At 48.8% G+C, this 24,653-nt stretch overlaps 11 protein-coding genes across 13 annotated transcripts; 3 read left to right on the forward strand and 8 right to left on the reverse strand.

The window, feature by feature from the left end:
• Window positions 1-1,775: 1,775 nt before the first annotated feature.
• On the reverse strand, window positions 1,776-4,373 carry GPA1_4 (guanine nucleotide-binding protein subunit alpha). The gene is made up of 10 exons (XM_043151275.1): window positions 4,239-4,373; window positions 3,889-4,181; window positions 3,486-3,834; window positions 3,308-3,430; window positions 3,114-3,249; window positions 2,945-3,064; window positions 2,770-2,888; window positions 2,206-2,714; window positions 2,108-2,153; window positions 1,776-2,040 (listed from the first exon to the last, which is right to left on the reverse strand). Exons 2-8 carry the CDS (start codon window positions 4,004-4,006, stop codon window positions 2,615-2,617), a joined length of 1,065 nt encoding a protein of 354 aa, XP_043012369.1. The 5' UTR covers window positions 4,007-4,181; window positions 4,239-4,373; the 3' UTR covers window positions 1,776-2,040; window positions 2,108-2,153; window positions 2,206-2,614.
• Window positions 4,362-6,678, forward strand: E1B28_006587 (uncharacterized protein). The gene is made up of 4 exons (XM_043151278.1): window positions 4,362-5,050; window positions 5,103-5,288; window positions 5,340-5,567; window positions 5,623-6,678. Exon 4 carries the CDS (start codon window positions 6,100-6,102, stop codon window positions 6,511-6,513), a length of 414 nt encoding a protein of 137 aa, XP_043012370.1. The 5' UTR covers window positions 4,362-5,050; window positions 5,103-5,288; window positions 5,340-5,567; window positions 5,623-6,099; the 3' UTR covers window positions 6,514-6,678.
• Window positions 4,603-4,992, reverse strand: E1B28_006588 (uncharacterized protein; the record flags this gene model as incomplete). The annotated part of the gene is made up of 3 exons (XM_043151276.1): window positions 4,603-4,781; window positions 4,859-4,894; window positions 4,950-4,992. 3 exons carry the CDS (start codon window positions 4,990-4,992, stop codon window positions 4,603-4,605), a joined length of 258 nt encoding a protein of 85 aa, XP_043012371.1.
• Window positions 5,730-5,936, reverse strand: E1B28_006589 (uncharacterized protein; the record flags this gene model as incomplete). Its single annotated transcript, XM_043151277.1, has 1 exon — window positions 5,730-5,936. One exon carries the CDS (start codon window positions 5,934-5,936, stop codon window positions 5,730-5,732), a length of 207 nt encoding a protein of 68 aa, XP_043012372.1.
• Window positions 6,679-8,882: 2,204 nt separating the features above from the next.
• E1B28_006590 (uncharacterized protein) lies at window positions 8,883-9,275 on the reverse strand (the record flags this gene model as incomplete). The annotated part of the gene is made up of 3 exons (XM_043151279.1): window positions 8,883-8,987; window positions 9,056-9,185; window positions 9,250-9,275. The coding sequence occupies 3 exons, from the start codon at window positions 9,273-9,275 to the stop codon at window positions 8,883-8,885; spliced, it is 261 nt and encodes an 86-aa protein (XP_043012373.1).
• Window positions 9,276-9,670: 395 nt separating this feature from the next.
• E1B28_006591 (uncharacterized protein) lies at window positions 9,671-10,401 on the reverse strand (the record flags this gene model as incomplete). Its single annotated transcript, XM_043151280.1, has 5 exons — window positions 9,671-9,797; window positions 9,855-9,902; window positions 9,956-10,157; window positions 10,219-10,237; window positions 10,294-10,401. The coding sequence occupies 5 exons, from the start codon at window positions 10,399-10,401 to the stop codon at window positions 9,671-9,673; spliced, it is 504 nt and encodes a 167-aa protein (XP_043012374.1).
• Window positions 10,402-11,311: 910 nt separating this feature from the next.
• Window positions 11,312-12,713, reverse strand: E1B28_006592 (uncharacterized protein; the record flags this gene model as incomplete). The annotated part of the gene is made up of 7 exons (XM_043151281.1): window positions 11,312-11,587; window positions 11,643-11,869; window positions 11,939-12,064; window positions 12,121-12,199; window positions 12,260-12,440; window positions 12,497-12,593; window positions 12,653-12,713. The coding sequence occupies 7 exons, from the start codon at window positions 12,711-12,713 to the stop codon at window positions 11,312-11,314; spliced, it is 1,047 nt and encodes a 348-aa protein (XP_043012375.1).
• A 706-nt stretch (window positions 12,714-13,419) lies between these two features.
• Window positions 13,420-15,505, reverse strand: E1B28_006593 (uncharacterized protein; the record flags this gene model as incomplete). The annotated part of the gene is made up of 14 exons (XM_043151282.1): window positions 13,420-13,512; window positions 13,570-13,637; window positions 13,686-13,703; window positions 13,764-13,795; window positions 13,849-13,906; window positions 13,965-14,157; window positions 14,215-14,311; window positions 14,371-14,723; window positions 14,780-14,864; window positions 14,924-15,001; window positions 15,063-15,111; window positions 15,165-15,193; window positions 15,253-15,289; window positions 15,346-15,505. 14 exons carry the CDS (start codon window positions 15,503-15,505, stop codon window positions 13,420-13,422), a joined length of 1,350 nt encoding a protein of 449 aa, XP_043012376.1.
• A 935-nt stretch (window positions 15,506-16,440) lies between these two features.
• Window positions 16,441-18,593, forward strand: E1B28_006594 (uncharacterized protein). Of its 2 annotated transcripts, XM_043151283.1 has the most exons (9): window positions 16,441-16,525; window positions 16,695-16,871; window positions 16,928-17,103; window positions 17,162-17,261; window positions 17,324-17,504; window positions 17,567-17,645; window positions 17,710-17,841; window positions 17,905-18,137; window positions 18,194-18,593. In XM_043151283.1, the coding sequence occupies exons 3-9, from the start codon at window positions 17,049-17,051 to the stop codon at window positions 18,497-18,499; spliced, it is 1,086 nt and encodes a 361-aa protein (XP_043012377.1). In that variant the 5' UTR covers window positions 16,441-16,525; window positions 16,695-16,871; window positions 16,928-17,048; the 3' UTR covers window positions 18,500-18,593. The 2 variants fall into 2 exon arrangements, with proteins under 2 accessions (XP_043012377.1, XP_043012378.1); XM_043151284.1 differs by having other exon boundaries at window positions 16,666-17,103; window positions 17,162-17,504.
• A 374-nt stretch (window positions 18,594-18,967) lies between these two features.
• Window positions 18,968-21,438, reverse strand: E1B28_006595 (uncharacterized protein). Of its 2 annotated transcripts, none has more exons than XM_043151286.1 (11): window positions 20,994-21,438; window positions 20,807-20,939; window positions 20,725-20,743; window positions 20,234-20,674; window positions 20,061-20,180; window positions 19,868-20,006; window positions 19,751-19,801; window positions 19,637-19,701; window positions 19,376-19,575; window positions 19,181-19,324; window positions 18,968-19,128 (listed from the first exon to the last, which is right to left on the reverse strand). In XM_043151286.1, the coding sequence occupies exons 1-9, from the start codon at window positions 21,175-21,177 to the stop codon at window positions 19,519-19,521; spliced, it is 1,209 nt and encodes a 402-aa protein (XP_043012380.1). In that variant the 5' UTR covers window positions 21,178-21,438; the 3' UTR covers window positions 18,968-19,128; window positions 19,181-19,324; window positions 19,376-19,518. The 2 variants fall into 2 exon arrangements, with proteins under 2 accessions (XP_043012380.1, XP_043012379.1); XM_043151285.1 differs by having other exon boundaries at window positions 19,376-19,504; window positions 19,559-19,575; window positions 20,807-21,438.
• A 59-nt stretch (window positions 21,439-21,497) lies between these two features.
• E1B28_006596 (uncharacterized protein) lies at window positions 21,498-23,503 on the forward strand. The gene is made up of 9 exons (XM_043151287.1): window positions 21,498-21,654; window positions 21,706-21,914; window positions 21,970-22,041; window positions 22,093-22,369; window positions 22,418-22,523; window positions 22,586-22,753; window positions 22,821-22,910; window positions 22,964-23,147; window positions 23,202-23,503. The coding sequence occupies exons 1-9, from the start codon at window positions 21,617-21,619 to the stop codon at window positions 23,369-23,371; spliced, it is 1,314 nt and encodes a 437-aa protein (XP_043012381.1). The 5' UTR covers window positions 21,498-21,616; the 3' UTR covers window positions 23,372-23,503.
• Window positions 23,504-24,653: the final 1,150 nt, after the last annotated feature.

Consider the following 24,653-nt stretch of genomic DNA (forward strand, 5'->3'; position numbering starts at 1 on the left):
AAAGCGGACGGGAAGCAACCAGCAATTGCAAACGGACCTATGTGATCTGAGATTCCACAGGGCCGCTGAAAGGTGCGTCTTGTGGGATCATGATCTTGAGGATTTGGGCCCAATACACGAGCGGCAGGCCTTGTACTACATTCCATTCATAAAAGACTCTGCTTCTTCCTGCCAGTGCTGATATCACAGAAGCAGTGAATTCTGTCGTTCACCCGCGTTGGGCTGTTTGCCCCGAACCGTGGGGACAGGAGGTACTTGAATTGGGAGACAACAGCAGAGTTCCTGATTCGAGTTCGCTGATCAAGTTATCCGCAGTTGTTAACTACCGGAATGGAAGTTAATGCATCCAGTTCCAACTAAATCCACCCGCACGGGCTGCCAACCAAAAACGGCCTTTCGGAATCGCTCACCTAAGCTGGCTCCTACGGATGGAGAACGATTTGAATTAAGGCTTAGGTTGACCGTTGACTGCATGCACTGATTCTAGACTTGGACTGAGGGCTTTCGGTCCCGATACCAACAGTTACATTATTGATTTCAGAAGACTCACCTTCAATCGAGTCCTCTTCCCAATATCCGACGTTTCTATACAGTCTGGCCCTTGCTAGCCTCGGAACCTAGCCCCGTCTGTTGTGTCAGCGATATACTAGCTTACTCACAAATTGATCGTTTCCTTCGAGTCAAGGATTACTGTATCGTTGAGCCGATGACTTGTCCAAGTTCTGGAGAGTTCCTGAGAGCTAAGGAACTCTGCGGTATGATCCGGCCCGAGATGACAAGTCCCACGTGTTATTTAACACAAGCGAAGTGTTTTTCTCTCAGGCTCTGTCTCGACTCTGTATGGGGAGCACAGCTGTCTTCGGGCACGAGATGTCAAATTTCAAAAGCCTGCCACAATTGGAGTCGACAATTACAGGAAGGACTGATTCGAGTCAGGCAGCTCACCTAGTCACCTCGTTCTCGATCGCTATGATTTCGGTCAGAGCGGAATCAGAATGCATTCTGCTGTGTCGTCTGTGTTTTATTCTCGCCAATTTCCACCCGGAATCGAGGATGAACTGCGCTCGGCGTAGTTATATTTGAGCCAAGAAGGCAACATTGAACCAGAATGCTTTGAAGCAGTGACTTTGAAGCGATCTATCTCCCCCTTGTCATGAAGTAAATTCCGCGGTAAGTCCAAGCTTGAGCTCTCTTCAATGAATCCAAATATAAGCTCAGTAAAGCCTCTGCGGATTCCATTGACAATGGACTCGATTGGTTGAAGTGTATTGCGCCGCTGCGGAGGCGCGGACGGGTTGAACTGTATTCAACAGATGGTTCTTGGATGGTTCACATCCTAATGGCCATTGTAAGAGGAATGAAGCGAAGGAGAAGGGAAAAGGATCAAGAAGACGGGTTATGCTTGGAAGCAGGGGATAGGTTGCCCGAGTCGATGCGCATTCACGCGTCACGCCGCACAACCCCAGGCTTTCAAATTTTCGGGAGACCCCGAGGACCCATGGTCTCAATGTTTGAATCCGCCCTGACTCTAAACCACTAAGTATGTACTCGAATTCGATAACTACAAACTCGTAGGACTTGCAATAATTTCGGTGGTTGGCCGTCGATTATATGGACCGCTGTAGACCATGTCTTACCGTGCGGCGTACTTCGCGCACCTAGGTAGATTCAAACCCTCTGCCTTGACCTTCCGACGTCAACCGACAACGTAGGACACGAGTTTTGTCAATGGTTATACAAAACCACGCCGATGTCAGAGGGTACCAATGCAAGTATGGGCATGAAATTCAGGTTGGTTGAATAGAGATCTAAATTAACTTCTGGTCAGAAGAATAAAATTAACCTATTAAGAACTGCTTGTCGTCCCATCACATAATTGACGACGGGGGAGGCGAGCTTGAGCGAGAAAGCGAGTCCGGACTCGCTTCTTTGAATGCTCGATTATGTTAACAGGTCGACTTGCACGATTATCGGCGACTCCATAAGCGACATAATCTAACCCAAAAATCGACCACTGAACACTGAACACCACTAAATAACCTGTACTTGATATCAAAAGCGATCAAATAGATGCTAATTACAGACATTTGACGGTGATGATACCCACGGCTCTGAGTGGCGACAGCACTTGAGCTTGAGGTGTTGCCGGTCAACTACAAAGATCGTCAATAAACAGCTGAAGATCAAAGGATCAAAACTACATACCTTTCGGAACACCAATAAAAGTTGCCACTCTATTCGTGGTTGACACCATAGCTATCAGAATGAAGACCCGTACTGACAAGCAAGGTACTGGTTAAGCTGTTACATCCCGTTCCGTCGCTAGTCACTCTCCGTCTGGAACGGGCATTCTATAGTTGGACAAAACCATATCATTCAATCCCAAGCCGCCACCTTCTGAGTATTCTCAATCCATGCCTTCTAGTCAAGATACGCTATCTTCAGGACGTGAGGAATCGAAAAAGTTCCTCTTCTCGTTTTGCCTGCCTGGCGAATATGCTGAGCGCCAACCGCGAGTGTGATTGGCGGCAATTTGGAAGATCATGATGAAAGTGGATGGACCGACACGCATTAGCGCGCACCACCGAACGGGAACTAGGATCTCGCGGGGATACTACAAGATGCCGCTGTCTTTCAGTGCATTTTGGAGGATGGTCTCTTTGACGGCGGCGAATACGACTCGGATATTGGTCGTGTCAGTGGCCTGAGTGAGACTGAAAGTGCTCATTAGTCGTCATGAGAACCGGGAACTAGGTAGCGGATACTTACTGAGGGTAAACGCTCAACCTCGCTCGATTCAGCTGCATGAATTTCCACAAAATGAACTTGGCAGCCTTGTTGATGTCGTTACCGCCTTTGTATTCGGGATAGTAACGCGCTAACGGAACCTGTCGGGGATGCCTGAGTCAAAAAAGGTCGTGAATTTTAGTTCAGGAGTCTTCACCTTAGGTAGCTTTCTCTTAAACACATCGGTCTTGTTCATGAATAATATTACCGAGGTGCGAAGAAACCACCGAGAGTTGATTATACTCTCAAACAGCATGAGGGATTCTTTCATTCGATTCTATTGCGGCGTTAGAGCTCAACTGGCCTTGTTACAGGGGGGTGCCTACCTGGGTCTTCTCTTCCAACAGGACCTGATCATATTCACTCAGCGCAGTACAAAATATAATGCTGGTCACGCCCTCGAAACAATGTATCCATTTACGGCGTTCTGACCGTTGTCCACCAACATCGAACATGTGAATCCTAGAATTGATAAAGTAAGATCAATTACGGAAGTGAAAAAGTGTGGAAACAGACGAACGTTGTTTGCCCGCTAGTGAATCTCGTTTCTGTTATTCCCGTGCTCTTCTGTCGTGCTCTCAGCACGTCCGTTTCTGAAGGTAGGTAGTCTGGGGAACCGATAGTTAAAACTTCGGATAAAAAGCTGCAAGCGGAGGCCCATTAGTATAAAATGATGAGAACTGTCAACGAACGCTCACTAAGATGCGCTATCCATCAAATAAAACGTACTCCCATGTTCGTCTATGACCTTCGCAATAACGGGATCTTGCCAGAATTGGTGGATAGCGTTGGCAATCTCTGGTCCGAGCGCAAAATTGTTCTTTTCGTCGAGTTGATAATCGATAATCTTTTCGGCCAATGGGCGATTCTCGCTCTTCGTACACTGGATATCCAGCCTTCGCATGGCGAGCACAATCGCTTGAGCAGAGTCCAGTACGTTGCGGTAAACGATGGACCGAAATGTAGCACGCTCCTTGTCGGGAAAACCGTTCTTGTGAATGATTCGCATTTGCTTTACTATAGTCGATTTCCCGGACTCCCCTGAGCCTGAAAGTCCTCTCAGAGACCCCAATGATTATTGAATGCGTGCTGGAAACTCACCGAGCAGAAGAATTTTGCATTCTCCCTTGTACTGCTTGTAGTCCTCTTCAATCTTCTTGTCAATAGCATTGCTACGTTCTCTCTCCTCTTTCGACGACTGTGATGCACAGTTTCCCATCTGTAGCTATTTATACTCCCCAACTTTGACGCTTATAGCTCGATTATCGGATGCACTAGGTTATGCTGATTATCGTGAGCTCAACGCCGATGTATGAGAGAATTAAGACGAGGAGGGAGGGTATATGATGGACGTAAGGAACCAAGTTGTTGATTCCCGAGGTTCAAGGGTATTTCTGTGAAAACAAACATGGTTATATGTATATGACAAGGGCTAACAATATGACGCGGACCGGTTGCAGTGCATGTCAATCTCTTGTCAAACCCGTCACCCCAGATGACAATTCCACATGTAAATAAATAAAAGCGTTGTGAACAGAATGTGCAGCAAGAGGCGAATTACAAGTTATCAGGGAGCAGGGAACATGTTGCGTTTGTAAGAAAATCGAAAGTCCTTCAGGCAAACTGTCGTAACGCGTGCGTGACGCGTTTCCTTTCCACTATCATATCATTCCACCTCAGGGTGTATCATTCACGGGGCCCGCAGATCACAGATTGCTGTAGGCTATTACAGGATTCTCAAGATGGAACCACGGACTCTTCAAGCCGATCCTAAACAGCCGCAATACTTCGTCCACATACCCTAGAAGAATTTCTTTAGCCAACGTAAAACCTGTCAAGAAAACTAGTTGGCCTCACCCTTGCTTGCTCTTTTGCGTCGTCTATCCGTTGTTGAGGATCTTCCGCCGCATAGTCTACCGTCTTGTCTGCAGCGTCTTCTGCGACCTTTTCTACATATTTATCGCTCGCTAGTTTCGTCAGTCTCTCCTGCTCGCCTGCATGAACAACGAATGGTCAGAACGTCGTTGTTCATGCTGAATGCTGTCAGTCTCGGGGAAAAACTTTTACTCACTCATTGGCGGTTTCGGAGGCGGTTGTTCATCATTCACTACACGGTCACGTTTCAGTAAAGATAAAAGACTTGTGCTCTTTCAATAGCCTACCTGGATGGCGTCTGGTATTTTCATGAACTTGGTGGTCGGTCATGTTGTATACGACGGTGGAGAGCGGAGGCGAAGAGAGTGACGGGAATGTTTTTAGCGAGGTGAGTTGGTTCTCCTCATATACATATATCGTATTCTTAGGTTGTCCCACAGAATGTTTGTTTGAACAAGGCAGTTTGACAGGACCTTGTTTTCACTCAAGTTACGCAGAAATCGCGTAACTGCAATACAGTTACTTGAGCGTCTAAGTAGCGCCCGACGTTGATCTGTCTGGTTCGGTTGACCTTCTTGATCATACATCTGCTGCCCTTGACAGACGTGTGGTTCTCCTTCTTCGCAGTAAGTGGCATGTTCTCTTGGTGTACCTGTCTTGGTGTAAACTCCAGCTAGCGAACGACAAGCCATGATAGCCGCCTACTTACTGAGCTCGTTCAAGCTGCATTTGTGAATGAAGCGTTCACCCGCAGTTTGCTTGGCCCCTTTTCCCGCCAGAACGAACTATGGCTCCCAAGTTGATTACTTGATGGACCAGATTGTAACGACGATTGTCCGTACCGCCGACTCGTATAAAAGGATGACCACCATCCGCGGGACGCCATCATTCCGTGTTTCGCCCAGGTGAGTTCCTCGTATCGTGGTCTCTTGTACAAAGCTCTTACGGATTCTACAATAGCCAAAAACTCATCAAACGCACATCTCATCAATTCACCCATCCTCCAACTCTGCAGAACTAAAAATCGCGATATTCGCGAGTTGGTCAAGATATTCTATTCATCCACGTCACTCCTCGCACCTCCATCCACCTACCGCGACCTCGACGCTCTGTCCCAATGGGTCCATCTTCGGATCGACATCAACTCGATGCGTTTCATTGGAGGATGCTGGCTTGGCCTCCGGGCTATCCACAGACGCTTCAAAAATCACACCATCTCCCTCCAGATCCGTTTCTAATGCGCCGACAGAGCCCACGATCCACTCCTTCAGCATTTCATCACCTCAGCTCACCTCATCGCGTTGGCGGGCATCCTCTCGGAGGAGAGCATCCCACACGCCTTAGAGACCTGGCTATCCGGTGCTCCATCTTTTCGCACATTTAGACGATTATGGCATTTTCACAAGAGAGTGGCGGCTTCCACATTTGGAAAGTTCGATGGTTTGGTATTCCGGAGGATATAAGTCTATTCCCTCACGTCTCGTGCATCTAAAGAGCGCGACGTCTATGGTGGAGTACAGCAAAACGATGTTACCAGCTCTCGAAGCCATCCTTGTACAGGGTGTCCTGTTACGATACCAAGCCTTCTCCCCAAGTTACTTCACCACGCTATCGTTATTCGATGTCATCCGGCTTAACAGGAAGGAGTTTTTCCAGATTCTCGCTACGAATCGGTGTACTCTCCACATACTAGAATTGGGTCAGGACTTTGTCCTGTTGAATATGTTTATGTTTGAGCGGCCCTTGACGCTTCCATACTTGCCCATACTTTCGGTGTCGGTGCTTGATGCTCGGAGTTGGTGTCGCTTGCTGGGTCGGTGGAGGTATCATGGCCCTCGCATCTGTCGATGATGGATATATTTCATCGACTACTTGTGTTCGAGATGGAGGGTACACGACGTCATACTTATTGCGAGAAACCTATTTTGGATACTTATTTTACTCGCATGAGAGGAACCGTATCTCGCTTTAAAGTGAGAGCAGGTGGAATGTCGTTGATTGGGGGTTGGATTCATGTCACTTTTCGGTGCCTACTATACAACTCTGTCCGTGCTAATTAGTACTGTAACATAGCGAAAAAGATAACTGAGCGCACTGAGCGCCCGTTTGACGCCCAAGCTGACCTCGTCGCATTCCCTGCATTCCCTGCAGGGGGCCTTTCCTCTTACTCTTGAGGTCTCCATAAACCATCCCCTTACGCAGGGTCTACGACTAAAGATGGACTACCTTATAGCAGCGTCAGAAACACGATAGAAACCTCTTTAACGTGTTTTTTCGACTTCTTCATTGTTTTTCTCCTGCCTTAAACCTTTAATCCCGACTTTTTCTGGGACAGTTCTCTTTTCCCGTGGTCATGCTCTCTCTAACGGTTTTGCAAGAAACTGAAACGCAGAACCTCTACAGATGTCTTGGATGCGACCTTCCCATATCCTTTAGCGCAATAAACAGACATGATATCCTCCCACCGAACACTCAAAACATTTCAAGGAGCAATTTACCTACCCTCGAATTCGTCACCGTTAGCGAGGAATGCCACAGGAAATCTCATCTCCCGAGGACAGGATATCACGTCTACGAACGGGCATCATGGATTTGGCGACTGCCAAAGAGACGCTGGAACCAAGACTTCAGACGTATGAACCGCTCATTCACCCCGTGTGATGGATTCCAGACGACGTGCTATTCTATATCTTCCGCATCTGCGTTGTTACGGAGGTGGAAGAGCGGCAGAGAAAGTTATTGTCAGCGCCTTCCTGGCTCGTTAAATAAGTGCAACTGTTGGGTCAAATTTGCAGGAAATGGAGGGCATTGTCAGAATCGCTACCTCAGATTTGGACAGCGGTGAATTTGGATTGGAGATACGAAGGGCTGTTGCGGAAGTATCATCCAACGAGGCTGCGACGCGGTGCGGAGACAAGGTCTTGATCGTTCCGTATTGTGGATTGGAAGCTGCCTACCCAGTCAATCGCCCCAAGATCAGGTTATTCTTGATGTTGTACTCGTGGTCGTTCCAATGGATCTCTCTTCTTACAGGGGGATGTTCCCCAATCTCAACAATCTCCACCTTTGTCTCCTTCACCAGCATGGATCCGCGCAGCCGAAGACGGCATTACCTTCGACGCCTTCCACGACACGCCCAACCTCCGCAAATTGACCATCACCGGTTATGACGGCATTCGAGACCTTTCACTCCAACCCCCCTGGTCCTAAATCACCCACTACTCTGTCCGAAACGACTTCAACTGGTTCGCAGACTACAATGACCACTTCCCCCTCCTCTACATGTCAAACCTCCAATATTGCTCCCTCGAAACAGACATACCGAATACTGGGTCGATGTCAACCCCGAATCGCCTATAACCCTCCCTCACCTTCATACTCTCGTACTGAGCCACCTCCACCTCGATTCAGCGTGTCCTACGATTAACATGTGGACTCGATTCGTCCAGCGCCCTTGTGGCGTTCCTCTGTCGGTCGGGTGTACCCTCCATGAACTTGCGATTCTCCTCTCGGTGTTGGATGATGATGCGCTTGTGCGGTTATTTGGGTCAGGGTTTGGTGACGTTCATACGTTGGAGCTTGGGGAACTTCACCGCTCGATTTTGTCAATATCTTGGATGAGTTGATTTACTCTTAACCATCCATTCGTCAGATGCTCCCGTTCTTGGTTCCGCGTCTTCAGCGTCTTGTACTCCACGATGAGAAGGCATGGTCGGACGGGGTGTTTGTTGGTACGGTCTAGGTGGGCTGTCACAATCCCCGACGGAGCGGTTTTGAGGCTCGAGGGGTTGTTCTGCAGGATGCTGTTACGGAGGGAGAGTGCGGTTAAGGATGTTGTGGCAGCGAGGCAGTTGGAGGCGTTGTGTAAGGGGTTGGTGTTCGAGGTGAGGTGGAGGAGATGTAACAGTGACGGTAGGAATGGAGGTTGTATGATCAACTCGAGCTGCGAGTGTTCAGTACCGGTGGTAGCAGCTTCGTTAAGCCTGCGGGTACCCAAGTGGGCGGGTACATAGGATGGGAGCCTAGCTCAAGGTAAGCCTGCGCCGAATGTTGCCTAGACACTACCCATTACCAACACCTGTCCACTCAGAACTTGCTCAGAACCGTCTCAGCCTTGAAACACTTTCCATTGCTACCTACTAGCCGGCTATGCACTTGAACGGTACATTGTATCGTGTTTTGCTGTACCCATCGCAAGTCCCCTAAAGCAATCTACCCACTCATGCGTTTGCCGTTTGCATCCGATCTGCGTCCGGGTTGGCTAGATTGTCCTCGAATTCCTTTCCTAACCCTATGCGCACCGCAATAAGTGTAGGAGATATTCCCTGGGCAAGGTTGTAGTGTCAGTCGGAGTCGGAAGTGCCAGGGAATGCAAACCACTAAGTATGCTCACAGTAATATGGAGGATCGTGCACTGAATGACTTCTACCGCCAACTTTTTCTCGTCTGAAGACTCAGCCGCGAGAATCGAAGTCAGAACGTAGACAAAGATTGCCATCGAGTACAACAATCCACATTCAACGCTGTCCAAGCAAACCAGGGGTTAAATGTGCACATTCAGCGTGTCGAAATTGGACGAGCACTCACGTCGTAGCCGACACTGACTGGTACATCTTCGTCGTGGTTCGGGGAAGGTTGGAGCAGCGACTTGTCTGCCTAGAGACGTAGTAAATTCGACCTGCTGAAATGATCTTCAGTCGTGGATGCGAGATACGCCTTCGAAACATGTACCTATCATCCCCGTGACCACAAGGTGAACCACCAACATCAATCCTATGGACAATACCAGGATGATTGGCACTGGTGGTCCGAAGAACGTCTCAACAGTTCCTCCCGAATTTGTGTAGTTCAAGGTCTGGATCACAGAGTACCCGTTCAATACTAGAAGAGCGCGCCACATGCCGTTTTAGGGTTTGGCTCGATGTGAGTCCTGTGGCGTAGAAGACCGAGATTACAAGGTCAAAGGGCCACTCACTCGCTGTAACTACACAGAGAATCGCAGGCACGACTATAACTCTGATGCGGGAATTCCAGACGCGGTAGCACCTCCAGAGCTAAGATGATACGGTTTGATCAGGTCAAGGTCTACGCGGCGAGTAATAGCTGAAATTACCAAGAAGACGTCTCCAGTGGCACTGGATACGTGTGAAGATTGTGAACCCAGATCAAATGTCAAACTGGATATAACCCACCTCGCCACCACGCACATCATCGGTCCGACTACAGCGGCATTTCTGAGTCTATGCGCCGTATCATTCACAACCTTGCAGGAGACTAGGAGAGACCGACTCACTGATAAGGCGTGAGCTGGGCGGATAATGCACCAGATGGGTCGTAGAGTGGTATTTGCGCAAAAACTATCAAAGTGTTAACCGCGATCCCGATCGTGGAGAACAAGAAGAGCAGCGTCATGATAAAGCAATGAGCTCGGTATCGCGGAACTTTGCGGCTGGTTAGGACATGGATGCAAATGGTGTACAGGATGGCGTATGCGCCTGGATTCATTGAATCAGTCATCCGAAGTATCGGTTCAAGGGAGCAACTTCACTAGCGTACCGTAGAAGAAGAATTCGAGCTTGAATACGTGAAGGGTTGAGCGGAATAAACTCCAGAGACGAGGCTTAGACTCACTGCGACCGTAGCGAGACCGATGATAGTAACCCAATTCTTGTTACAGACGTGGTATCGGAATATACTGACCACAACTATGCACGAATCTTCCTGCGCAGAAGCTGACATGGGGACATGGGGATAATTTGGGGAGACCCGGAGACTCGCTGTTTAAACCTTCCCGAGAAATTTAGAGGGGCACCCTCTGCAGGAATCGCCGTATAAGCCGCATTATTGCATCAACGGGAGACCCGTGTCTTGATACTGGTACGTAGATTTTACAGCATGGTTGTTGATTAATGATGAGGAGCAGTGAGCTTAGAAGCTGATATGATATTCTGGATCCGGGACATCGATTATTCTTGTGGTATATCTTTTCATGAATATCAGACAGTGAGTACGTCCTATTCGGCAGCTTTACTTGAGCCAGCACATTTACGCTTGGTGCAAAGGACCTGAGCTTCTAGCAACCCAATGTTCACTATTTAAAGACCCACTTGGACAAGGCAAGACAAGAGAACCCAAAGAGAACCTGATATGGTCGAGTTGAAAGTGAGCCGGTTCAGGATGGAAGTGAGCATGAAGATTACTTACATTGATTCATACATCGATCACCGATGCCTCCCACAACCACGTTGATCATGATCATCACTGAAGTACTGAGCGTGGGGTGGGTATGTGTACGGTATACCGCGTACTCGGGGCCTCATATCATGCCTATCGACTACTACCACGGTATGTGCGGAAACAGTGGGCTGACTACCAGGTAGAGTCTTTGGGGCATACATCAAGAGCGACCGGAAAGGCCACATCCATCAGGCGCCAACATACATAAACTAGGCACGTTGATGTTGGGTCCTTCTGCATCCTCCGGGGTCCTTCGAAGGATATTAATAATATCATATGGCGGAATTACTACGGAGATTGAACTGTTAATTTAAATGGCAAGCGGCTCAGCGGCAGGCGCGGTGTCTCAGCAGTCCTTCAATGCTTTTGTTGTGAAGATAATTGAAAATACGAGGCCTAGGTACACTATCCACTAACTACCGTTTGGGCGTAATTCAAAGTCGGCATGGATGTGTACTTGCTTGGTGTAGGCGATCGTTTTCCCCTCTAAACTCGCGTTACTTTCCTCCAAGGCGTACATGTCCTGGTCGCTGAGCTGCTCGCTACGGTTTTGATTGAACGCAAAGGAGAGTCCAGTCCGGCTAGCTGCGGTGGTACTTCCATCAGTAGACGGTCTCATAATTTGGGTGCTCCGGATTTGCACTCGGACAATGACAAGCGAGAATATGATGCCGACCAACGGGGTAGACTAGATAAGCAAGGTAGTAAGTGTGAGTATTCCAGGACCTTGAGAAAGGACCCACCATGTCAGCCACAATCGGCAAGCTTCCCTGACCTTCCTCTACCTGCAGGACGATAGTGTAGGCAATCAAATAGGCTGTATTGAGGGCTCCGCTCTCCACAAGAATCCGGGCGATGGGAAGGAGACTGCCTCGCCCCGAAATGACGCTAAGCCCGCTGGTGGACTTGGTGCTAACTGACGGGAGGACAAGCTTTCTCTCGTTTCTCCATATGCGGAATGCTATCAATGCTAAGAGTCGAGCAAGCGGATTTAGAACAGCAGAATACGGCTCAGTAAAGGGCGTTCGGTACGACTCACAAGTTGCAATGCCGTTCGCAATGATGGAAAGCGTGAAGATGGCCGTCCCATAGACCCAAGGGTGTTTCAAGATATCCGTAAGGCTTCCCGCGTGCTGTGTCGCGTAGATGGTCATATAGGCCAGAGCTTCCCGGACCATTATTAGCGGCCGTTCGAGCCTTAGGCGAAAATACAAGACTTACTGCCGCTGGCAATGCAACAAAAGGAAGACAGGATGATGACGAGCCAATTCTTTCCCCATACCATCCAGCAACGGTAGATCTGCGATCGTGTACAACATCAACAGGTGAGTTAATAGCGCTGCATAGTCCGACCACTCACTACAATGGCATCCCCTAATATCATCATTGCAAAGAACAACGCTCGCTTTGCGGCGACGATCGGGATGCGAATGTTCGACATCTTGAGCTTCCGGACCGGACGCGGATTGATTTCAATGAAGGCATCGAAGATAACCACGCAATCAACGACTATCTGGACCGTCGCGAGAACGAACATGAGCCTGGACCGACATGATGAGGAGCAAGTCGACGTGAACTCATATCAAGAAATACTCACACCGAGGTGAAAATGAGCGGATGATTGAGTGCCGAACGACCTCGTTTTCCTCTCAATAAGACGTAGAGAGTGCCGATTGTGAGTACCGTAAAGATCCCTGTGAGTAGATGAAAAAGCTTGAGCTTCAGACATAACAATTTGTACAGATTTCCTTACCATACAATACGGCCTCGACAACGATTCCAGCGAGCTCTGCAACGTCGGTTTGCATCGGCATGATGACCTTGACAGTTGGAGTTTGAAATATCCGTGGAGAGGACTTCAAGCTATGCGCAACGCAATCCTCATTAAATACACTTTCGGATTTCCTTGATGGGAACACTGTCGAATTGGAAGTCTCGGTAGTAAAAATCCATCGTCAGCAGCATTGAACATATGCCTAGATGATGGTATAATTTCGCATAGTGAATTGACCTTGATTTAAGTGGGTTAGATATTCCGAGTGAACTATCATGATCAATGATCAACGGATGAATCTTCTTGCTTCCGAAACATGGAGAGCACTCACGCGACTGCTCACAATTCGAAGCCGTGCTTTCCAGGACCCGTAATCCATTCAGTAGTTGATGCGGTCGTTCCGTGGTTAAGGCACGATTCATTATTCGATGATGCAGATCAACGCAAGTGATTTTGATTCGTTACCTACAGACTGAGTTCAGAGACAGATAACATCAGACTAGCCTGCTCCAAAACGGTGCCGTGGGTCTTAGAAATCTAGGACCCCGCATGCTTTTTGAGCCCGGGCCCCAGTAGAACTCCCCCCGACTAAGCCCAAATAGTGCCCTCTATGATGAGACTACAAGTTGTCCTGAGACGATGCGACAAAGTGTTCTGACTGTATTGAAACAACGCAAGTCCATGCAGCAGTATGAACTCTTGAGCACTCGATATCTATGGCCGCAAACAACACGACTAGACTTTCGTTAAGGTGCGTGAGTTTCGCCAGCTATCAGCTTCCTTCGCCTCAATAACACAAGCATGACAACGTAGAACGCGCCTCCAGCGAGACATGTCAACTACAAGAATGTCCAGCCGTTAGAGAAGCCCATAAATAGTGGAAGGGTACAACTTACCCCACTGAAAAGAGCAGGCCTCCACCAAATGAACTCCTTAGTAAGCAATGCCCCTCCGATTGGCGTACCTAGTGGATTCAATAACGGTGATACGGATAATCAAAGGTAAATCATACCGATAAGACCCGCGATACCTACAAAGATGTGATAAGTGACTCTTGAATGTTATGATACGTATTAGTGAGAATACTTACCAGAAAAGAAATAGGCGATACCCATCCGCAACCTTGCGATGTAGATCAGAAAAAGAACAGTTGGCGTACCAAACACAGGGCTTACCCAAGTTCGGACATGTTGCTTGTGAGTAAAACCAGTAAGGGGTTTGACAGTGAAATGACTAGTATAGAATATTGTTAGTTTCAGTCGGCCGCGACATAGGAAGGACTGGCACATACAGGCCCCGGACACAAATCCATATACAAGTGCGATGAGAACGACGCTTGCGATACTGCTAAGGCCTATCATCCCGAGAATGACTGCAGCGCATGCAAAAGCTGAAGCCGTCACCATGTTCTCCACTCCTAGGATGTTTGCTAGTAAGCTGGGAATGATACGCCCCAAGAGATTGGCAAAATTCAAAATGACCAGCTACAGTGACAGGATTTAGTAAGTGCACCATAACACCCCATAACAGGCGGTCCTTACCGAGTAAAAAACGAATGTCTCGTTGAGGTCGTGTTTCGTTGCATCAAGTTGGATGTAGAATTGCGGGAAGTACAGCCCGATAGAGAAAAGCATCAATCTGGAATAGCCAACGAGTTTCAGAAGTCTTAAGCGGCTCGCTCTCGAAAGGAGACATACCCAGCAGTTGCGGCAACATATGCGTAATCGGTGGTGATCGCCTTCAACATGGCCTTTGAGTTTCCAGCAGGTTGCTTTCGGGTCGTCGTCCGGGTCCTCATGAGGCAACAAGCAATGACGAGTAGCCCTGCCACCAAACCGGCACTGGCGCGAACCGCGTTCCCAAACCCTAACCTGCTGAGTGTATTGTTCAGCATGATTGGATGGACAATCGTTCCGACAGAGCCTCCGGCGGTAATAAGAGCCATGGCCAGAGCGCGTTTCTTGGAGAAATACTGAGCAGTAATGGCAACACTGGGGATATATGTGAGTCCGCCACCCAGGCCGGCACCAATGCCTTGACTCAGGAATATCTAGAGAAGGAGAAAAGAGTCAAAGAAGCCACTGGTGATAGTAAGGGAACGCCAACCTGATAGTACTGGTTCGGCTTAGCTAGCGAGAGCATGAAGAGGGAGAATATAGTCAAAAAAGAACCTCCATAGAGGAGCGAATAACTGCGGTGACGGTAAATGAGGATATCGCGGTGAAAGTGAATAAGGGACCCTCTGCTTACAAGTATCCACGGTCGTACAATCGCCCAGCAACAACTCCGCCCGATATGAGCAAACAAGCGTTCAAACTTCCAATCCAGCTGTATTTTGAATTTAGACTAAATTAACGATTTCTCGAGTCTCAAGAGGAGTGGTACTCACGAGATTGCCGAGGGGGTCGAGTTCGTGAGGTATTCCCGAACGTAGAAATCTAGAGTGGTGTCAGGAAATGTTTCGAGTGTTCTTTGCCGGGCGTCGACTGGCCTTGGTATACACCAAATGAAATAGAGTAGCTAGTGGATCAGGCGCGGTCAGCCTTCTTAGTATGACTGGGATCAACAGTCGAACATACCCGCCACAGCAAAACTGAATCAAAAAACCTCCAAGCACTGTCGCGGAACAACCAGTCAAAAGAGTACCGTGCCAAGAGAATCTGTCCACGCACCAGTGCACCATGCCTGCAGTCCGCCATCTGGAAGTACTGGCTGAGCTTGTGAAACCACGCCAATGGGCTTTTCGTCGGATTCGAGGCGAGTATTAGAGTCAGACGCCACTTTGGACTGGGCATCCTCCCCGAGCTGTTGGAGACTCGGTGAGCGGGACATGATGGTTGTGTTCTAAAGATGTCTCGACTGTGGGGGCAAACCGTGGCAAATACGAATCTTCACAGCCGGCATCTTCTAGGCGGACATAGGCCAAACATAGGCCACATGTATGTAATGTTACCCGCTCGCGAACTGGTTCATCGAATTCACAACTTCTCGATCTGGTCTTGTACTGAGCCTCCGAAAATCCCAGCCTCCCGATAGTTTGCATGCACTGGAGTATACAGTTTGTTAGCGCGCGTCTCTCCAAACTTAAAAAAAACTCAAAGTTGTTGTGATTTTGGCGTACATTGGTACCGAGGCTGATCAAGAAGCCAGCGGAGATCACAGGACCCCTGGCAGTAGGGCTGGCAGATCCGCAAACAATGGGGTCCGCTCTATGCCTGACCCCATCCAGATAAAGACGGCTAGCGGTGGGTTTAAGCCGTTAATACAGCGGTGAGGGGAGAGCTCATTTCGTGGTCGAAAGGCCTCGGGCGGGAATGGTTTGGCTTCTCTCGTCAGCAGATATGATACATGATACGCGAGCACACAGCAGAATATGCGAAAGCGGATGGCGAGTTCCAGAGGCCATGGTGATTGGAGATCCCAGTGTGGTTTCGTGAACGGGCAGTCATACATCATGTATCATGGTCCATGGAATCGAAATAGATGCCCTGCGCGATGTCGGTCAGGGATCTAGAGGGCTCTATGGACAAAACGAGAATGAGATCAATAGGGCGAGATCTGGGGTTAAAACTTAGGTTAGTGCGGGATATCAATCTACCAGTGAGTGCTGACGAACCTTCAGCCGTTCCAATCCATCGATACGTTGCCACAGTTCTGTCCTTTCCAATTTTGATCACTCGTTGAACGTTGAGCAGAGTAAGAACGAGGCTGTGTGGGATAGATACGGCAGGTCGGATCTTCAGACTCCGACACTCCCCACATACCGCTATGACTATGAGCCCATTAGGAGTCGAGGAAAGCCAAAGTCGCAAATTCTGGACATGGTCACCACACAGAACGGTATTTCCAGAAGTAAGTCCTCAGAAATGTGTTTTTCGTCGCCTGGATCAGGTGCTACGTCGGGAATATCGTAGTGTCTTTCAACGCGATGTAATCGTGTTGGGCAGAGTCCACTGTCGATTATTCCTGAATTGACGTGACGACGTTGACAGGCAGGACGGTGACATTGATGTGAATCCAGGAATAATCGACTGTACCCTCGTATTGCCCTCGTATTGGGCAGAATTTGGCCATAGTATATGGACACCGAGTTGAAGACACAATGACCATACCCCCCTAGCAGCGACGTCACCTTCCTATCGTTGGCCGCAAGGTTTAGCACCTCAAATAATTCTTCGCCTGTAGCAGGTAACGAAGGGTAAGTAGGTCCAATTTCCGTTGCCACACTATTTACCGTAGTCTGAGGCCTTCAAGCTTCGGGATCAGATCAAACTCTTGTGACCATCAGTCTGACTCCCGTCGTCTCATGGGATGTACATATATTATCCTACACTTAAGGAATTGCTTCACCTTTCATCTCGTCGCTACCTAACTGATGCAAACGGACGTCGCTGAACTCGCTGGGATCTTAGTAGAGTCCATCCTATACGGTCAGTCTATAAAACTTCCCGTATTCAGCAGATACTCATGCGCTGGCCAATCTACTAGGTATTCTCACTGTGCTCACCATCGGGACTCTTTATGTTCTGTGCAGAACAAAACACCTCAGAGGGTCATCGCCTAATTACCCTCTTATCTTCACCTCTGTGTGCGTGGATACTGGCTCTCTTAAACGATTACCGATCCAACATGATTGTACCGCTGGTACAGGTTGATGTATGTCCTCGCAACCACACAGATGGTCGTTGACTGCGTTGTGATTTTCGGCGCTTTTGTTGAACCCGAGCCTCGAACCTTGCGCAAGGCCAAAATGGCCAATAATACCATCCCCATCATCGCTACAAAACGGGCCTTATTCTTTGTAATGATGATCTTGGGGGATATCATAGTTGTGAGCTCTGTGCTCCTCCTGCCCGGCACCCTGTGCGTGCTGAAGCATATAATTCCCTCCAGATCTATCGTTGTTGGGTCGTTTGGTCCCATAACGTGCTAGTGATAATTTTGCCTTCATGTTGCTGTTTCACAAGTGCCGGTGAGCTTTCGAACCAGGGTCTCGTTGGGTTCTCGAGTCCCGATCTTATATTTCGTCCCGACAGTTCTGGCATTCATAACCATCTACGCGACTCAGCATCTAGAGGCTGATTTTGCCATCAGCATCGTACAGCAGCCATGGGTCTATGGTTCAGCACTGTTCGCCTTGTCTCTCGTAGCTAATGGGATGGCAACTTGTACGCCCAAGTTTCATTCGTTTGACCGTTGCGTAAGATGACCGATTTTTCGGTATTCCTCAGCTTTGATTGCATTCCGGATCTGGCAGAGCGAAAAGCACCTCCGAAAGATGCACATATCGAGGTTGGCTTTGACCTGGAGGTCCAACGATCAAACGCCTCGTCGAAAGACTCTTCTTCCTATAGCCCTTATACTCATCGAAAGTGGTGCTCTTAATACAGCATATCTGATAACATACATTATTACTTTGTATGTCGAGAAGGATGCTGGCGGCCTACCTATTGTGGCTGATATGGTATGAACGTCACTGTTGTTTCTCCTATGTCAAATTTCTGATGCACGGATGCCCAGGCGACACCATTAGTCGGGATAATCTTCTCCCTCGTTATTGTTCGGGTGGAGATGAATAGATTGAGGGCGAATCGAATGGGAACAATTCAGAGGAGCGGTGTGGGCAATGACCATGTGGAAGGCGCCGAGCGGCGGTCATTGACGTTCGGAGCTCCTGAACAGCACGATACCCTCCGCGGCTTTGGGCATGGTGGCACTGAGGAGATTTATCCGATGCATCAAACTAGCACGAACCAGCAATGGAAACTGAGAGAACATATGCCAGACGTACCTCCGGCTCCATATGATACACAACCAGATACATAACCGTCATTCCCTCCATAGCTTCTTCCTTTTTTTGTGTAACTATGTTATAAAGAACCCCAGAAAGTCTGGTGACACCGTTGTAATGATTGACACGAGTTGTCCAGAAAGGATTCTTCATTAAAAGGCTCTCGGTGGTGGCCAAATATTAAAAATGAGTGTTTCCCTACTTGCCTCGACTGTCAACGATCCGCGTTGTCTTGTATAGAGACCATTAAAATCATCTTTCCTACTTACCTTGACTATCAATGATCCCCCGGGCCAGTGGCCTGTGATACAGACATTCAAAATCTTTGGAATCAGGATTCAGTACCATAGCTCGGGCGCTTCTCAGCCGGGCTCCCTTAATGAATGTTTCTGGATCGGTACTGGGCTCAGCCATCAATGGACCTGACCTTTTCTCCCTTCTCATCCCAAACCTAAATCATTAATGGACCTTCCATGTATGCTCAGTGGCAGTGCCACTGTCCTTTGGAGCCGCTAACGATAATTTGAATACCGTACGTGCGTTTGGAAAAAACAAACATAGATTACAACCAGATATGTGCTCTGGCCAACCTCACATCTCAGCAATCAACTCGAGGGCTTGCCTTGACCTCGGCTTAATGTCGAAGACTATTCTATCGGGTACACTGGCTTTGGCGTGAGACGAAGAGCAGCCCGTGATGCGATCGGTCCACTCACCGAAAGAAGGAGTTGCTGTAGACCACCTTGGGTTCAATAATCCCACCTTCTCTATCGACCTTCTTGGATATGTTCAACGTAGCAAGCATTGAAACGACGAGCAGCCAAATAGCCGACTCAGCCAGGTCCACTCCAGGACATCGTCTGTAGAGAGATTGAGTTTACTAGAATGAGAGAGAAGTTTGTCCCATTCACCTGCGCCCAAACCCAAACACTACATTTCGGGGATCTATTTTGGCTCTCAGTTCCTTGTCCACATTGAAAAACCGTTCAGGATCGAATAAGTTAGCATTCGGATACAATGTCTCATCTCGTAGCATTGCCCTAAGGATGTACTGTCAAGCGAGGGACGGCCGTACAGAGGGACATGACACCGACCATAAGTTAGCAACCACCTGTGTGAGGATGCAGAGTCAAGCATAGAGAGCGGAGAGCTGTCAACTCGTATCCACTCACAATAGTCCCCTTGGGGATGAACATCCCTCTGTAAAAATCGTCCTCCGTTGAGCAATGAGGTAAGTCTATAACATCCATCAATATCCGTTGCAAAATTTGCAGCTGGGTACTTACTGAGGGGTGATGGTACACCCCAACGCCACACTTCTGATAGAACGGCTTCGACTGCACCCGCAGAAGCGTGAGCTTTTGTTCATTCTGTCATCGTATTCGACGGTGAGATTGACGTACCATACGGCAGCGACTCTCTGTCTCTATACTCTGGGAGGCGACCTGTTCCAACCACGCGGTCTATTTCTTCCTGCGCTTTCCTCATGACCTCTGGGTATTGCAGCATCGCTAGGATGAACTGAGACATAGTGGTAATAGTCTGTGTCGAGACCAGTTATCAAGAAAACAACGCAAGCCCCAGAGCAAAACTCACCGTATCCGCGCTCGCCGCGAACATCGAGTTGGCACTATGCTTGATCATGTCCTCATTTGTATCTTCGGACTGGTCCAGAAGCATCTTTGAGCAGAAAGAAGGTAGTATAGTACCTTCGACCTGATGAAAGCTATGTGTATCAGCCAGCAAACACGAAGTAGACTCACACATACCACACACTTCTTAGCGTGCAGAAAAGGCGCGTCAACGAACTCCTGCATCTTGACCTTCCATATCTGCGCCTTCTTCTTGAATCCAGCTCCGGGAAACCACGCTGGGAGATGTCGGAAGAAGGGAAACACGTCTACCGCCCAAATACCGCCCCCACTGGTGATGTCGTTGGCCAGAATCGATAAGCACTCGGTGGCCATGAGGAGAAATTTGTCGTTGCCATCTTGTGGGCTGTGACCGTACACGACCGAGAGAGACAGACCGCCGGTCAGATTTCGAAGGTGTGTAACGTAGTCCTCAGGTGTATCAACGAGAGAGCGAAGGACGGTTAGTGTTTGAGATTGGATGAGGGGGTAATAAGTTGGGATGACGCGTGTTCCGATGGTATGCTGGATGTGTCTTCTCTGAGACTTGAAGGTCGCGTCGTACTTCGAGAGTGGAACCTGGTGTAGTCATGAAGCTGGTATAAAGGGGCAGGAGGCGTAATCTGTACCAATTTCTCGATGCCACACCTATGAAAAATTCGTCAACGCTTGAGGCTCACCCGCTACGAAGTTCACTGGCCCTGCACGTACAATTCACCTGACATCTGTAGGGTCGGTCTATCGGAGTAGATGGCACCTCTTTTCTCGAGTAGCTGATCGGCAGCTTCGTAACTTCCGAGAAATACAATGTTCCAATTAAGGACGCGGAGTCGACACACATCGCCTGGGGGATTGTGAAATGTCGAGAGGTATGTACTAGTAGAAAGGAATGACATACCATAGTCTCGAGTCCATTTGGCTGCGGTAATCCATAGCTCTTTGAGCGTGAAATCGAGTACGTTTCCTAGAACTGGGATGGGAGGGGGTCCGGGAGGATAGTCCTTCCGGACGCCTCGAAACCAAAGCAATGAGACACCGATTGCAACGAGAAGGGTGGTGAGGACGGTGATAGGGCTATCCATCGCTGATAGTAGTACACTGTGCTGTAGTTATTCTTCAACTCCCTTCTTTTGAGGAGAAGGATTCTACCGTCTGTGCCTTGTCTGTGCCTGATCTATGCCTTACCGCGATGGATGCGAGGAATATACGTTCGAAACTAGCTCAAAAGAAGTCAGATTATCATGATCAGTCCGCACTATTGAGATTGATATCATCGTTGTTGGGTAGCTGGGTGATCAAAGGCAAGTTGAAAGTAAGTTGAAAGTGAACCGGTTCATTTTTATGAGGCCCGAGCGGCGAGGACATGAAGATCACGATTACCCAACTCCCACGACCTACACCTACACTGACAAATGATACTGATACATGCGCTGAGCGCCCACCGGCAAATCCTATTTCTACGAAGATGAAAACACATCCAAAGACATCGCGCATTTCGAGTCTTGATTCGTCACTATCGCCATGGCCGTGTCCTCGCCAAAGTTCAGAATTGCAATCAGGTTGGTCGTTACACGTTATGCTGGGGAAACTATTCTCAAATTGCCGTTTAGTGGAGGAGGTATAGGAGGCCTTGCATTAGCTGCCTTTATCTGCAAGCATTCCAAGGACGTTGCCGTCGACATATATGAGACAAAAACCGAAATTTCAGTCATTGGCGCCGGAATCGCTATTTGGAAGCGTACATGGCAGACGTTGCAGGATATTGGACTTGAAGATGAGGTCAGGAAGCGGGGTCTACCCTTGCCGAAAGAAGGAGAAAGTGAGTAATGATGGTTTCCTACCATACAGACTGTCGTTGACCTCAAGTTTCAAAGTTCGAGGACCCATATTCCGCAAGGCAGACCAACCGAGCGAAGGCGTTGACTTCCATAACCATATGATGCCATGTAAGATCAAACCCTTGCGACTTCTCGTCTCTCCTAATGTCAGGTTTCTAGACGGACCCTTGACGCTTCCACGACCTACTCTGCTGGAATTACTGCAAACAACCCTGACCGATATGTGCAAGATTCACACTTCAAAGCACGTCGCTTCGTACGAAGAGACACCGGGTGGACCTATCACTATCCATTTCAAGGATGGCTCTAGCTCTACTGCGGACGTTTTAGTTGGTTGTGATGGTGTTCACTCCAATACTAGAGCCACAATGTATCGCGACCTTGCGAAGACAGACCCTTCAAAAGGATATGAGTCGTTCTGCGAGCCCAAGTGGAGGTGGGAATCCAACTGATCCAAAGCGGTCCAAAGTTAACATCGTTGCAGCGGGCAGCTTGCCTATAGAACAGTAATCCCGAAGACGAAGATCAGCGAAAAAGACCCCAATCACCAGGCTTTGACGCAAGCGAAGATATGGTGCGGAAAGAACAAGGTGGGTCGTATCTACTTTCTGTTCACGCTGAGGGATGTGCTGTGCTCATTTGCTCCATACAGCACGCCGTCACTCACCCATTCGGTGACACCATCAATGTCATATGCTTCTACAACGAGGAAGGAGGCTACGGGAAACCTTTTACTGCAGCTTGGGTTGCGGACGTTCCAACGGCGGAAGTCGTAGATCGTTTCCAGAATTGGGAGTCAGACATCCTCAAAGTCCTCCAGGTGAACCACTATGTCTGATATTGGCATCTGATCATCATATCTGACCACACCGCTTCGCTTAAATTAGGCGATTGAGAATCCCAGCCGCTGGGCGATCCATGTTGTCGACCGACTCCCGTACTCGGTTGCAGGTCATGTCGCATTGGTGGGGGATGCAGTGAGTCATATTTACGCACTGCTATTCATCATTGAGGTTCACACACATCAAAGGCACACGCAATGACACCTCACCAGGGCGTCGGCGGTGGCCAAGCCATTGAAGATGCACACATTCTTGGACGCCTCCTCGCTCACGAGAAAACGACGGTCCATAACCTCAAAGAGGTCCTCGAGATCTACCAGGCCATTCGTCTCCCATTGGCTCAAAAAGCTGCAGAACGGTCCTGGAACAACGGTGAGTGTTTATGGTCGGCATAACTGATGCAGGAATACTAACAACCCGTTCAAGGCCTGCTATATGATTTCATCCACCCCGATCATTCAGTGAAAGCTGACGCCACACCGGAGGAGCTCAAATCTCTTGGTCTGGCGGTCGGGGAGGCATTTGCCTGGCTAGGAAAGGGCGGGTGTGATGAGGATTGGACCGAGGCCGAGTCTAGATTGTTGCAGTTGAACTAGAACCGAGGGTATCGAGGCCATTGCTCTTGGATTTCAAGCAAGATGATGTAGATTGTAAGAACAACAGACAACTTCCTACCCTCTTCGGTAATTGAATAACAAGCTGCTAGATCTCTATTGCGTGTGGTGTGCATCTTAAGGAAATTTACCAAGTTAATAAAAACTAAGAAATGTCCGAAGTGGCCCTATGTACACTGTGCCCCTCCACTTGGTCGGATTGGGACGGCGGACGCGATGGCTTCCCCCTGTAGACCGTTACTTTCAAGCTCCAAGGCGCACATCTCCTCGTCCTCAAGCTGTTCGCACCGACTCTGATCGAAAGGCAATGGAATGTTTAGATTAGCCAGCTCCGGTGGTGCTTCTATCTGTCGACCTGTCACTCAAAATCTTCACTTTGACAATGACGAGGGAAAGATGATACCGATTCACGGCGTGGCCTGGAACGAGTTCGATCGTGAACCGTTAGCTTTGAACCGCCCGGGCGTTGAAGATTTACGCACCATGTTAGCCAGGATTGGCAAACTTCTCCGACCTCTCGTAGCCTCGAGTCGCAGGACGAAAGTGTAGGCAATCAAGAAGGAACTTATATTCTAGAGCACAAGGATCCTAGCAATGGGAAGGAGGCTATCGCGACCCGACTCAATGATGCTTAGCCTACGATCGTCCTGGTACTACTAGGTGATCATCTGACGACCTGCCTCGTTCTGCCATATGCGAATTGCAATCAACGTAGACCCCGTAAGTCCGCCGGGATGCAAGAAATTGGGACGCATCTCAACAGTTGCGACTCCGTTTACAACAATGGAGAGGGTGAACAAGGCGGCAACAAAGCTCCAAGGTCGCTTTAGGATGCGCGGAAGGCTTCCTAGATGCTGGACCGCGTAGATGAACATGAAGACCAGAGCTTCGCGGACCATTATCAGCTCTGTGTGAGTATAAACGGTGTGCTACAAGACTCCGAACCAGTGAGCGTCTAAGTAGTGGTGCCCGACATCGATCTGTCTGGTTCGGTTGACCTCATGATTGTAAGTTACATCTGATGCCCTTGACAGACGTGTGGCGATCCGTCTTGCTCGCAGCAAGTGTCATGCTCTCCGAGTCTTGGTGTACGTGTCTCTCCAGCCGGCGTCGTGGTAGCCTACTTATTAGTACTTACTGAGCTCGTTCAACGTTCAAGCTGCACTGGTGAATAGTCCCAAAACGCGATCATGGGTTCTAACCATCTCTCGCCAGGCTGTGGAGTTTGTTAATCAATACTATTCTATTTCCAACCAAGGTCCGC

Source organism: Marasmius oreades, chromosome 3, assembly GCF_018924745.1.
Source record: "Marasmius oreades isolate 03SP1 chromosome 3, whole genome shotgun sequence".
NCBI classification, from domain to species: domain Eukaryota; kingdom Fungi; phylum Basidiomycota; class Agaricomycetes; order Agaricales; family Marasmiaceae; genus Marasmius; species Marasmius oreades.

Excerpts from the sequence above, each read along its gene's own strand:
- GPA1_4 (XM_043151275.1), bottom strand. The coding sequence starts at position 4,006 with ATGGGAAACTGTGCATCACAGTCGTCGAAAGAGGAGAGAGAACGTAGC. Across the intron at positions 3,835-3,888 it reads ATGCAAAATTCTTCTGCTCG|GCTCAGGGGAGTCCGGGAAA; the intron begins GTGAGTTTCCAG and ends GAGGACTTTCAG. Across the intron at positions 3,065-3,113 it reads TGTTGGAAGAGAAGACCCAG|AATCGAATGAAAGAATCCCT; the intron begins GTAGGCACCCCC and ends ACGCCGCAATAG.
- E1B28_006587 (XM_043151278.1), top strand. The coding sequence starts at position 6,100 with ATGGTTTGGTATTCCGGAGGATATAAGTCTATTCCCTCACGTCTCGTG.
- E1B28_006594 (XM_043151283.1), top strand. The coding sequence starts at position 17,049 with ATGCAAACGGACGTCGCTGAACTCGCTGGGATCTTAGTAGAGTCCATC. Across the intron at positions 17,842-17,904 it reads AGCTAATGGGATGGCAACTT|CTTTGATTGCATTCCGGATC; the intron begins GTACGCCCAAGT and ends GGTATTCCTCAG. Across the intron at positions 18,138-18,193 it reads TACCTATTGTGGCTGATATG|GCGACACCATTAGTCGGGAT; the intron begins GTATGAACGTCA and ends ACGGATGCCCAG.
- E1B28_006595 (XM_043151285.1), bottom strand. The coding sequence starts at position 21,177 with ATGGATAGCCCTATCACCGTCCTCACCACCCTTCTCGTTGCAATCGGT. Across the intron at positions 20,181-20,233 it reads TGCACGCTAAGAAGTGTGTG|GTCGAAGGTACTATACTACC; the intron begins GTATGTGTGAGT and ends AGCTTTCATCAG. Across the intron at positions 19,702-19,750 it reads GGGTGTACCATCACCCCTCA|ACTTACCTCATTGCTCAACG; the intron begins GTAAGTACCCAG and ends TGGATGTTATAG.
- E1B28_006596 (XM_043151287.1), top strand. The coding sequence starts at position 21,617 with ATGGCCGTGTCCTCGCCAAAGTTCAGAATTGCAATCAG. Across the intron at positions 22,370-22,417 it reads TTCTGCGAGCCCAAGTGGAG|CGGGCAGCTTGCCTATAGAA; the intron begins GTGGGAATCCAA and ends ACATCGTTGCAG. Across the intron at positions 22,911-22,963 it reads TCGCATTGGTGGGGGATGCA|GCACACGCAATGACACCTCA; the intron begins GTGAGTCATATT and ends CACACATCAAAG.